The sequence below is a fragment of the Rhagoletis zephyria genome, unplaced genomic scaffold, assembly GCF_001687245.7.
Source record: "Rhagoletis zephyria isolate East Lansing unplaced genomic scaffold, Rhagoletis_zephyria_1.1 Rzeph_scaffold_00060, whole genome shotgun sequence".
NCBI classification, from domain to species: Eukaryota; Metazoa; Arthropoda; class Insecta; order Diptera; family Tephritidae; genus Rhagoletis; species Rhagoletis zephyria.
Genome location: NW_016157144.1, coordinates 61413 through 75277, shown reverse-complemented (window position 1 = coordinate 75277; position 13865 = coordinate 61413). Strand labels below are relative to the sequence as shown.

The 13865-nt window shown below is 39.1% G+C and overlaps 1 protein-coding gene across 1 annotated transcript; it reads right to left on the bottom strand.

The window, feature by feature from the left end:
* Positions 1–279: 279 nt before the first annotated feature.
* On the bottom strand, positions 280–13498 carry LOC108369901 (uncharacterized). Its single transcript, XM_017625114.1, has 6 exons — positions 13330–13498; positions 11779–11960; positions 11560–11685; positions 11146–11517; positions 2052–6154; positions 280–1472 (listed from the first exon to the last, which is right to left on the bottom strand). Exons 1-6 carry the CDS (start codon positions 13496–13498, stop codon positions 797–799), a joined length of 5628 nt encoding a protein of 1875 aa, XP_017480603.1. The 3' UTR covers positions 280–796.
* Positions 13499–13865: the final 367 nt, after the last annotated feature.

Genomic DNA, 13865 nt, shown 5'->3' with positions numbered 1-13865 from the left:
TCGCTGCGGCGCTCCCACTGTTGCCCACTACACGTGCCGCTAAGTCAGCACAATTACATTCTCACGGCGCGCGGCAACCTAACACCCAAAGTCAAGGCCATGACTAGTACCAGCGATTAATACGTATGCTACTGCATTACTCCAGACGCATCGTCAGCATAATACTATTTCGCATACTTGTGAAATAGCATCAACCCATAATGCATGTGTGGGAACTAACGGACGAACTTATTCACAGACAACAATTATGCAACAGGTACGCTGCTACTGGACATTGGCTATAAAGGGAAGCAGCGGACACAAAGCGGGCAGTCGAGTTCGGGACGGTAACGCTACGGTTTAGATTAAGAATTCTAATTGTAATTGTGTAAATAGAATAAACTGTGTTTGATTCCAAAATTTGTGTTGTAAATTTGTAACTTGTAGTTAGAACTGTTGGGCGCGTTGGCCCAACTAAATTATTTTTTTGACTTATACGGACCTAACGTCCGTAACTTACATATATATAACAGTACAAAACAGAAAAGAGATTACTTTTAAGCACAGCAGAAATGCTAATTTAATACATAAGTAACATAATAACATAGGAACTACACTACTCAGCTTTACTTATCGGCGGCAATATCCCCTGGCCCGTAAATGAGTCCGGCTTGACGAGTTTACTCCCAGAAGAGCCGACGTCTAACACTGCGATCTTGGTAGCTGGGCGGTGTAGTATTCCTGAAGTAGTTTTCACTTCCGCGCTGCGCACCTGTCCGTCTTTGGCTGTCACAATACGAATCACCTTACCTCTCGGTCAGCAATTCCTTGGCAAATTTTCGTCGACTATGACGACAATATCTCCAACACGTATCGGCGGTACCTTATTAAACCATTTGCTACGTCTAGAGATGATGGGTACGTACTCCTTAACCCATCTGTGCCAGAATATGTCAGCGAACTTTTGGGTCTGGTACCAACGTTTTCTTAGGTCTAATTCGTCGGTACACACGGGTTTGAAGCCATCCGGCGAACCCAGCAGAAGGTGATTTGGCGTAATAGCATCGTCGTCGTCTGATTCGAGTGAAACGAAAGTTAAGGGGCGTGCATTTATGATGTATTCTACTTCGCATAAGCTACTTTTGAGGCTTTCGTCGTTGAAGTTTGCATACGGCATAATATTGTACAAAACAGATTTGACAGACCGCACGAGCCGTTCCCAAGCCCCTCCCATATGAGGCGCTGCTGGCGGAATGAACTTCCAGCTGATCTGGTCGAATGTTGACATAAGTAGTGAAAAATCTACCTCTTTCATCTCCGCGCATATGATCTTTTTCGCAGCTTTGAAATTCGTGCCGTTATCGGTGAAGATTTGTCGGGGGTAGCCACGGCGAGCTACAAAATTTCTGATCGACATAACGCAAGAACTTGTATCCAGGCTGTGCGCAATTTCCATATGAATAGCGCGCAGTGTTAGACAGGTGAATAAAACACCCCACCGTTTTTCCCGCCTTCTCCCAACGTTCACCAAGAGTGGACCAAAGAAATCGATTCCGACGAAAGTAAAAGGCCTTTCGAAGGCTGCAAGCCTCGCACTTGGCAATACCGCCATTTGTGGCGCATTTGGTTTAGCGGTGTAATTTTTACACTGCTGACAAGATTTGCGGACCTTTCTGTACAAGACTCGTAGTCGAGGTATGTAATATTGTGCGCGTACTGTATTAATGATAGCTTCGTGCATGTGGTGATGGAATTTTTCATGTATCGAGCGAACAATTAAAAATGTAACATGGTGTGAATTTGGTAGCACAATAACGTCCGCACGACTGTTAAGGTGCTCTGCGCGGCTTTTGCTCTTAATTACTCCGCTCTTGTCTAAATATACATTCAAAGAGCCAAGCTGGCTATGCTTACGCGGAGCTTTACCGAGACTCAAGAGGTTTATTTCTTCGCGATATACGCTGTCCTGAGCATATTTTATTATGATTATTTGAGCTCGTTGAATCATTTGAAAATCGATGGCTTTATTAAACTTTTGCGTTTTAGTCGCTGCAAGCAGTTTATTCATATACAGCAAGAACGTCGCAACTGCTCTATATAAGCGTTTCCAATCCGAGAAATATTCTGTGTCCAGCGATAAACTTTTTTGAATTACCCTGTCTATTTGCAGCACGTAACGTTTTAGTTCGACTTGGTCGATTTCGTCGCCTTTGAACTCTTCGCAATGAGGCCACTCATTCGATTGAGATAGTAAAAACTGTGGACCAGAGAACCACATCTTGTAGTTAAGCCGAACTGAACTTTTCGTGGCTAAGTCGGCCGGGTTCTCTTTCGAAGGTACCCAATCCCATTGGGATACGTTTGTGGACTCTAAAATTTCTCCGACTCGATGCATAACATACGGTTTGAAGTTCTTCGGGTCCATTCGCAACCACCTTAGAACCGTCTTCGAGTCCGTCCAAAAATAGTGTTTTGTTATGGGTATGCGTTGAACATTAAGTACTGCACCTGCTAGTCTTACTCCTACGAGCGCGGCCTGAAGCTCTAGTCTAGGTATAGACAATGGCTTTAGAGGCGAAACCTTTGATTTCGCGGCAACGAGTGCAACGGAGATGCCATTAGTATGCTCAACACGCAAATAGCACACAGCTGAATATGCGTTTTCGCCAGCATCCACAAACATGTGAAGTTGAACCTCCTTCGCATGTTGTAAAAACTCTGAATAGCAGCGAGGAATTTTCGCTGTCTTTATAACTTCAATATTTGACTTCCAATGGCACCATTTTTCATATAAATCTATGCTTAGGGGTTCATCCCATCCAATATCAGATCGCCAAATATCTTGGAGAAGGATTTTAAGCCCTATAGTGAAGCAACTTATAAGTCCGAGCGGGTCAAAAATTGACATGAGTACTTGAAGTATCTCTCTTTTTGTCGGTACGATCGAGTTGTTTACGACATCTCGGCGTAATCGCATAAATCTGCAAATATATCTAAACGAATCGTTAGCTGAATCCCAAAACATACCTAATATTTTTGCCGCAGATCCCCACTCTTTCGGGCCTTGAATTTCTGCCGCATCTCCACGTAGTTGTTCGAGGACGAACTTGGAGTTGGAGGTCCAGCTATGTATGTTAAAACCGGCAGATGCATGAATTTGCTTAACTTGCAGAGCTAATTCTAAAGCTGCTTGCTCGCTGTTTTCACTATCTATAAAATCATCCACATAGTGATGTTTTTGGATCGCTTCTACCGCTCGTGGAAAATCTTCTTCAAAACAGCTCGCATTTTTATCGCGCACAAAATGCGCAATGTAAGGAGCGCAGCTCGTTCCGAACGTCAATGCTCGCATGACGTAAATGTTCGGTTGTTTTGATTCTTCATCGTTGTCCCACCATAAAAATCGCTGAGCATGTCGGTCGCTTTCTCTGACTTTGATACGGTGAAACATCTCGGAGATGTCACCGCATATGGCTACTTTACCTACTCTAAACGCCAACAATATCTCGAACAGTGAATTGAGCATATCTGGACCAGTAAGCAGGAAGTCGTTTAGCGATACCCCTTCGGCCTTCGCTGCAGCGTCCCAAACTAAACGTTCCTTTCCCGGTTTATTTGGGTTCGTTACTACGAATATGGGAAGATACCATACTTTTTCCCTTTCTATGTGAAGTTCAGGTGTGCTTAGTTTTTCAGCATAACCTTTTGATACTAGATTGTTAATTTGCTGCTGAATTTCTGCTCTCAAATTTGGATCTCGAGCACACTTCCTCTTGAGACATATGGCTCGGTTAAGCGCGTTTGAGTAACTGTCTGGTAAAGATACATTTAGATCTCGCCATGGCAAACCAATCTCGTAAAAACCATCAACCTTGCGACATGTGGCATTCATTAAGTCTACGGCCGTTTGATCTTCTGCAGATAACAAATTTGATGCGTCCGGTGACTCCAATCTGAAGAACTCCTTTACTCTCTCATGTAATTCTAGGTAGCCCTTCTGGCAGTCACAATAGTGAACGTTGAGTCGGAAGTCAAAAATGTGATCGTTCTGACCGCCTTGAACTGTCCAGCCTAGACGCGTTTTCGAAGCGATTGGCTGCATCCACGCTCCCTCTTTTACTTTTAAAGGAACAGCTAATTTCCAGTTGTCAGCGCCAATGAGTAACGATGGTTTCACTTTATTATAAGATTCGATTGGCAAACCGTTCAAGTGCGGATATTTTTTAGCTATTGTTTCAGCATCGATCGACTGCTCAGGTAAGTCGAGGGCGTTGACAGTATGCACACCATTCAATTTATATGTACGCCTATTGGTAGCATTCGAGATCTTGATTGTTGCTCGCACTGATTCATTTTCGGAGCGTGTCGTGTTACCAGTCCACCGTAGACATATAGGATCATGTGTACCTTTAAGGCCAAGTTCATCAAATAAATTCTTATCGATTAATGTTACTGCTGAACCTTCATCTAAAAAGGCGAAAACTTTTACCATTTTCCCGTTTGCATGTATAAAAATTGGGACGATCCTAAAATATGGTTGTTTCCCGACAGCGCTGTGGCTATGGGTGTTTACTTGGGCGTCCGATTGCGGGAGCATATCAGACTTCGTAGCTTGTCGGTTCGAGATTAACGAGACGTTTGTCTTATGAAGTAACTTGTGGTGCTTTATAGTACAGCCGTCTATACCGCACACCTTTTCCACAAAACACCTGCGCTTATGTGTACCCAGGCACTGTCGGCAAAGACTGTTTGATTTTACAGTGTCCCACCGACGATTTAATGGGAGATTTTTAAAAACGCTACATTGCGATACATTATGATCGGAACCTTTGCAACAGCAACACAATTTGTTCTTGAAAAGGGTTCTATCAACCTGGTGTACTTCGTCCTGCGACGCAACGGTGTGAGTGTTCATTACTGAACTACCTCTGGTTGGCGTAAAAGATACGACCATGCTAGCAGCTTCAGCAAGTTTGTAAAGCCAGTCGCTGAATAATTTAACAGCAGGGATTGCATTGTCTTTAGGAGTCATCGCCCAGTTGAGTTTTTGATTATTCGGAAGTTTGTCGACTAATTCTTTGACGAGAAGTGGGTTGTGTAAATGTGCATACATCTGACATCCTTCCATAGTTGTACAAATATTCTTCACGCATAAGGCGAAATCTATCAGTGATTCTAATTTATCTTTAATAGGAGGCATTGCGCGAGCCCTATTCATTGCACGTTCAAGAATCTGCTCAGGTCTACCGAAACACATCTTTAGCGTTTGGATTATGTCGGCAACCATAGATGGCAAAAATAATTTATTTTTCACTATGTCACGAGCCTTACCTTTGAGACAAGCTTGCAAACGAATGAGGTTCTCCGCGTCTGAGTATCCAGCTACTGCAGTGCTATTTTCAAATGTGCTGATAAATAGCGGCCACTCCTCAGGATCGCCGCTGAACATAGGCAGTTGTTTTGGTATAGATTGCCTTGCTGCTAGTTGCGTAGCTGTTGGCCCATTGTTGAGTAAACTAAAGGTGTTCGACGAGATAGATTCCGAAGATTGCGATAAAATTTTATATTTATTTTCCAGGTACTGTTGCTGGATCTTGAACACCTCCTCTAGTCGCTCAAGCTGCAGATTTCGTTGACTTACTGGTGAACTATGATTTTGGCCAGTTGCATTTAGCATTGACTCAACGCCTCCCAGCGCATATACATTGTGATGCGTATTTATTACGCTTGGCGTCTTCGGATTCTCGGAGATTGGTAATGATACGAAATTCATTGGATTGGTGAACGCTGCTGTACCGGGAAAAGTTTGCGAAACCGTTGAAGTACTCTGTACGACCGGAATTGGTCTTCGTACACATTGAGTAGTCTGCCCAGGTGTCCTTGCATGCGCTTCGATAAATATCTGGTTACCATGTAGATTAGCAGTTGCGATCACTGATGCAGTCGGTTCGATCACTGAAAAATGTACGCGACGATCTACTGTTGTTCCTCCAATATTGGTCGTAGGCGATGATGAAGAGATGGGTCTTGTAAGTCTTGCCGATGCACTGTGTTCACAAGCGTCACAGCTCCAACTTACTTCAGCTATGCAGCTATCGACTCCGACACAGGTAAAATGGAACCATCCATCACACGTGTCACATTGGACCATATTATCGTCGTCCACGGCATTACACTTTTTGCAATTATTCGTCATAGTAAAATATTTGACTTCACGTTGCAAAAGTATTTCGAGTACAAAATTTTAAAAGAATTGTTGTTTGCGATTGCAGTTTTTAATAAAACACAATTTTTCTAGTATGCGAATAATGCGCTATACTTTTAAAATTTTGTGTATTTCTGCGTCTTTACTGCTGTGCTGTACAACTTCAACTTTTTTCTACGACATGACGTGATATTGAATTTGATGAGGACCGTTAGGCTGTATTCCTATGTAAATCAAAGTGTACATGATGTGTGTGTATCTAAATACATGCATTATACCTTCTCTTTTATATAAAAGTTAACACTCCCCAGAGTTAACTCGCTGCGGCGCTCCCACTGTTGCCCACTACACGTGCCGCTAAGTCAGCACAATTACATTCTCACGGCGCACGGCAACCTAACACCCAAAGTCAAGGCCATGACTAGTACCAGCGATTAATACGTATGCTACTGCATTACTCCAGACGCATCGTCAGCATAATACTATTTCGCATACTTGTGAAATAGCATCAACCCATAATGCAAGTGTGGGAACTAACGGACGAACTTATTCACAGACAACAATTATGCAACAGGTACGCTGCTGCTGGACATTGGCTATAAAGGGAAGCAGCGGACACAAAGCGGGCAGTCGAGTTCGGGACGGTAACGCTACGGTTTAGATTAAGAATTCTAATTGTAATTGTGTAAATAGAATAAACTGTGTTAGATTCCAAAATTTGTGTTGTAAATTTGTAACTCGTAGTTAGAACTGTTGGGCGCGTTGGCCCAACTAAATTATTTTTTTGACTTATACGGACCTAACGTCCGTAACTTATATATATATATATCCACAGCGTTCTCGGAAACGGCTCTAACGATTTTGATGAAATTTTGTACGCAGATAATGTAATGGATTTTAAGGTTATCTGAATAGGTAATATCTCCGAGAAGACTCGTATAAGGTTGCCACCTATTCCAAATGAGTTACAAATTAATTAAAACATCATAATATGGGTATCAAATGGAAGGTATTTTAAAGATCCCTAATTCAAAAATATTTTTAATAGGGTCGCCACCTTGTTTGAATCGTATATTTACTTAATTTTTTGTTAAGAAAAAAAGGTGAAATATTACTACTCATGGGTAGTTTTGATACTGCCCAATTTATCTAAAACATCGCAACATTAACATCAAATGAAAGGTATTGTAGAGAACTTTGGTCAGAAAATATTTTCCATTAGGGTAGCCACGCTTCTATGTAATACAAATTTTTATTTTGTTAATTTCAATCAGCATTTTTTTTATGTATACCCAGTACATATGTATTCCAGCGTATTTCGGAATAGGGTTGCCACCTAAATTTTGGAGTAAGAAATTTACTTAATAGATATCGAAATCCAATTTTTGTTTTCTATTTCCAAAATATTTTTTTAAAGCTATCTAAATCTTGAAGACTTGAAAAAGTATATGCACTCCGGGCAAAGCTCGGTCAACCTGGTACTATTCATTATATCAGGACAAATTTTACATTAACATTTTTCGTATTTTCTTTACAAATCGGGCAATCGAGTCGGCCCCGCACGCTGGCAAATAAAAATTCCTTCCGACCAAACTACATCGAAATGCACGCATGTTTTCATAGATATATGCAGAAATGTTTATTACAGAAGTTGTTGTTACAAATTTTCGTCCACTAGGCGCAGGAATTGCTAAAATGTTAAATTTTTCATAAAAAAAATTATTTAAAAGCAAAAAAAAATATTTTTGTAACGCTAATAATTTAATTGTATAGTTTAATGTTTTGCACCCAAAATTTTTTTTTCATTCGGACACTTACTTTCAAAGAAAAATAAAAATTTCCAAAACACTGCAAAATTTTTCAATTGTTGATTTAAAAAAAAACTATATGGAATTTTGCAACAAAATTTACACAGTGTACTTTTCGACTACAAAACTCGGCGCTGCCTGAATATCATTGAAAAATATTAATCTTGGTAAATTCGGGGCCCACTTGAGGAAGCCTTACCCATATGTAAGAAAACCTCCGACAATCTGACGGAGGTCTATTCAGTGGTTTTTGATGCATTGCATTTGCAATATATGCATTTGCATATACTGTTTTTTTTACGTTTTAGTCTGTATAAGAATTTAAGGAATATCCCGAGCTACATACGGAGTAAATTTTTGGTCGAAATATTTATTTTCAAGGTGCTGGCATATGTTTTAATTATGAACCAAATCGGTGCAGCGCTTTAATAGTTTAGTGAATTACATTGTACAGAAAACTGTATGAAATTGTAAAGTGTGACGTCTCAGATTTCTTAATTTTTTGGCAGCAACAACAAAAAGTTTTCATTTTTTTCTGCGTAAAACCTTCCACACAGAAGTTCCAAAAAAGTGCGATTGATTATGTTTGAACACACTTAATTGAATGTCAATAAAATTAAGTTTGTGGTTAATGTGCGAAATTTTGAGAACAGTCCGTTGCTAACTCTAAATATAAACAACGACACACTGGAAAAAGTTAATACATTCGAATACCTAGGAATAATGATCGACGATAAACTAAAACAAAAAAAAAAACAATGGATTCTATATTTTCAATTAGAGCTCTAGCAATGTGTGCATCGGTGAAAACTGCATTTAATTCCATACATTGTTTTGCGTGATGCGCTTACAAACATACAGACAAACAGACCAAAATTATAAAAATTTTATATTTGGCTTCTGTTGATCTAATAAACCCCCTATTAATTTTTCTTTAAAACCTATTACAATTTTATTATTCTCAAATACTTTCGTTTGATACCTATATGGCAATATTTAGCCTATCTTATCAATTTACCTGAATTACACTTTTCAAATAGGTGGCAACCCGCTTCAAAAATATTTTCGGAATTAAGCTCCCTAAACCACTTTAGTTTCTTATCTGTATTGTAATATTTAATTTATTTTACCAATTTAAATGAATAAAAGTTTTCAAACACGTGGCAAATCCCTTAAAAATATTTTCGGCATTAAAACTTGCGAACCTCTTTGGTTTGATGCCAGTATTGCAGTATTTAATTTATGATATCTATTTAATTAAATAATAGTTTTCAATTAGGTGGCAACAGTGTTGTCAAGTTTTGAATTTGAAAAAGCACTAAAACCCCAAAAAAATCGCGTTTTTTTCGAAAGAAGCACCAAATTTTTTATTGGAGGATTCAATGGACTTTGTATGCATACAAAATTTTATTGTAGCATTTATTTCATTTTCATTTATTATAATCAAACACACAACCATGAGTTATTTTACAGTGTTTGAACTTAATTTAATTATAAAAGCTTAAAAATAACATTAAGGGAAACCGTAGGTTGTAAAAATGTGTAAGGAGGAGAAGAAGAACAAAGAAGTATTAGAAAAAAGAAAAATATATGTGTACGTGCATCTTAGCAATTTAGAGGGCAAAAATTATGTAAGAGCTCATTTTTAAAGTGCGATGTACTTCGGATAGTTTTGATCTTATATGGCAGAGCGTTCCAAAGACGAACAGCAAAAACAAAGAACTGACGTTCAGATACAAGGCAACTGTATGCCATACTAAGCAGGTTAAGTGATCGGGCCGATCTCGTGAATTGAATTCGTTCAACAAGGTATTTGGGCTCATGAGAGTTAATTACCTTGTGAAGCAGCATTAGGCATTTTACTTTTAATAAATCGTCGAACTTTATAGAAAATATTTTTAAGGCAAAAACAGATATGTGATCACGACGTTTTACACAATACACGTATCTGGCGATGTTGTTGTAGAGGATATTAAGTTTGCCACGACACAGACTATCACAATTGGCATACAGTTCACATCCATACAATAAGGTTGGTAACAGAAATGTTTTAGCTAAAAGCAGTCGAATTTTCTCTGGGGTAAAGTGCTGAATAGTCCATAATGAACGGAGCATGCCATAAACCTTGCCTATTGCACTATAAATGTGGGTATTCCACGATAGGGTTCTATTGAAAATTATCCCTAGGTTTCTTGCAGTGTCAACAAATTTTATAACAGAGTTGTTCAATTTCACTTCACTGTAGCCCTCAAGTTTGAAAGTCTTCTTGTAAATAACGATGCACTGTGATTTACTTGGATTTAAAAGTAACCCATTGTCACAGGCCCACTTGCTAACGTGATCTAAGTCAGTGTTGAGGTTACTAATACAATTATTAACGGATACAAAAGGGCAACTGACATATAGTTGAACATCATCTGCATATACATGAATATCACAATATTTTAACACACTTTGAAGATCGTTTACATATAACACAAACAATAGAGGACCGAGAGTCGAGCCTTGGGGAACGCCTTTAGTTACGGGTAAGCAGTTAGATATAATGTCACCGGCCCAAACAGCTTGTGAGCGATCATTGAGGTATGATTTTATTAAATTTAATGCTGTCGACGAGAAGTTAAACAAGTTGCTAAGTTTCAAGGCTAGAAGATCGTGATTAACAGTGTCGAAAGCTTTGGAATGATCCAGAAGTGTTAATAAAGTCACGCGATCGTTGTCAATGTTTAGTCTGATGTCGTCTGATACCCTAATTAGCGCCGTTATACAGCTTCGGTTGGATCTAAAACCAGATTGGTACCTATTCACCAGCAGGTTTCGACTCAGAAAAGAATTTATCTGAGTATGCATAATGCGCTCAAGTACCTTGGATAAAAAGGGTAGTATTGCGATGGGTCTAAAATCCCCATTAGATTTCTTAATTGGAATGATTTTTGCCGACTTCCAACAGTGAGGAAAAACAGACGTGGTCAAAATGCTGTTGAAGACATAAGTTACGTACGGTAAAATTTTAGGCAATAAGCATTTAAAAAATTTCGGATGAATTCCGTCTATACCAATCGCATTAGATTTCACACTGAGGACGGACTCGACAACGGCACAATCATCAATATTGGAGAAGGTAAAACCAGGTATTGTTCCATTCATACATACACTGTACTTTTCACGACATATATTACTGCTACAGGCGGATAATTGTACAAATTTCTCATTCAGCTCATCTACGTTTATATTCTCTGAAACATGATTACTTTTGTTGCCAATCCCTATTTCACGAATATATTTCCATGTTTTTTTAGAACTTATTGCTGTGCTAAACTGATGCTCATAGTATTTCAGTTTTTGCAATTTAATGGCTCTGGTGGCTTCTCTTCTATGACCCTTGAAGACATTATATGTTGCTGCACATTTCAGGTGTTTCCACTTTCTATATGCCTTGTTGCGCTTCTGAATAAGACCCTTTATATAGTTGTTGAACCAAGGCCGTTTGCGAATATTGCCTGATTTTGTTACAAGCGGCACATACTGTTCATATAGGGAACTTATATTGGTTTGAAGAAAATTCACCTGCTCGTTTGTGGATACCAAAGTGTAAACATACTCCCAGGGTATGGCATCAACAGCTTCTTCAAGTTGCTCATAATTAATATGCATAAAATCTCGATATGAATAAGAAACCGTATTACAAGCTAACTTAAAATCCAGTGTTAGAAAAATGAGGTCATGCTTAGAGAAATTTGGGACGGAGAGCTGGTCATAGATTAGAACTTTCGACCTATCACTTACAAAAAATATGTCCAAGAGCGTGCTGCTTGTTTGGGTGTAATGTGTAGGGGTTGACGTGTTTACTGGGAAAAGACCCAGATTTTGCATTGCAAGTGAAAATTTGTTTTCAGTCAGCAAATCACTGTTAAAATCTCCAGCTATTACAATATCACTAAAGCTGAGGCTAAGATTTTCAATAAAATCTATAAAATTATCATAACCAATGTGTTTGTGAGGTCTATAAACACATCCTATGAGTATCTTTGTATGATTACACATGATTTCAACAAAGAGGTATTCAATTGAACTATAAGGCTCTGATGTACATTTAATTCTACAGGACAAACTAGATTTGACGAACACGGCAACACCGCCACCGTGCCCAAGTCTATCTAAACGAAAAAGTTTATATCCATCAACACAAAACAAATTGTCACTATGCCACGCAGAGAACCAAGACTCGGAAACACATACAACATCAATGTCAGACGATTCAAAAATGTATCTGAACTCATCTATTTTAGCTGGTAAGCTCTGGGCGTTAAGATGACATATTTTTAACCCGTTTCTTTGTCTACCAAGTATGCGCATCATATTAAACGTGCTGTCATAGTCTTTAGAACGAAAGCGGCTGTTAATATTCAAAACAACAAAAGTATCGAAGACATTGCACTTTGATGTCAAGCAAAAAGCCACATAAAATGCCAAACAAATTGCAGCACTTGAAAAAAAGAAAGAGTAAGAGAGCGAAAGAAGTTAACAAACAAAAAGTTAGAAATAAAGAAAAATATGTGCAGCGCAGGTATAGAAACATAAGGGAAGGAGAAGCGTAAATTAACATTATATTAAATTCTAAACTAAATACTAGTTAAGAGAAAAATATGTTGACAAAAACGCGCGAGTGTTCTTTTTGTTAGTGTATTGAATGATTTTATGTTATGCTTAAAAGAGTATTCACGTCAGCGGTACTGCACACTAATTGGCGCTCTTCGTTTGGTTTTCGCCTGATATAAACTTTGCCCCTGATTGAGAACGCAGACGTTAGTAGCTTTTTTCTCCGGAGTTCTGAGGCGTACGATATCACCTCACGCAACACTTTTGGCAAACTCTCATGCACATATACACTCCCATATCCGGGCTGATCGATGTCAGAGAGTGTGAGAGATCTTTTACGGGACTTGCACAGGGCAGCAATTGATTTAAAGAGCTGTGTCCGGTCATGTGAAGAGCACAGTTTAACGATGATTGGTGCGTGGCTGTTATTATTTTGCGTTTTGCCTTTCGCACTTCGCAATCTAAACGCCTCACGCAGTGCCGGAGTTTTGTGGTGCGCTGCACTGCATAGCTTACCGAAGATGTCAGGCAAATTCTCATCAACAGTTTGAGGGATTCCGTTTATTACGATGTCTGTGGCGACGGCGTCGCTTTGCAGTTCAGTGAGCTGGGCACGAACAGCAACAAGTTCACCGTGCATATTATTAAATTTGACGCAAGAGTTCTCAACCTCAGTCACTCTCGTCTCAATAGCGGTTAAAGAAAATTTTAAGTTTGCTATTTCCCCAGCTAACTCACCAATTTTCTGCATGACTCTTTCCTCAGAGCTCTTAATTACAGTTGTCAGCTCTTGAATGATGGAGATTCTTTGCTCATCGAGTTTCATTACAGCCGATGTGGTGATTTGTGGAGTTTTTGGAGGTGTTGATGAAGCTTTGCGTTGTGAATTTTTACGTGTTGCTGACATCACGGAAAACAATCTCAGGTTCTGGTGGACAGGAAAAAAGTTGTTTCACACGCGCACGTTTATATGCCCGCAGTGGAAATTTTAAATAGCAAAAATAGTCAAGTAAAATGTGAAAAACTCGGGAGCACAACAAAGCACGTCCTACTCGCACAAGAACATGGGCTGGCAGTATACCTACTAAAAATTAATGTTTCTTCCTTAGCTGTCGAAGGTTCGTTATTCATTTTACTGTTAAGAGATGCTATTCAGCCCGAATTAAAGGTCTAAAGATCTATTCCTGGTCCCAGCAACATGGACGTTTTTACAGGCAATGGCAAATTACCGTATGTAATTCTGGCATGATTTAAAGTTCTTCCACATATTTTTT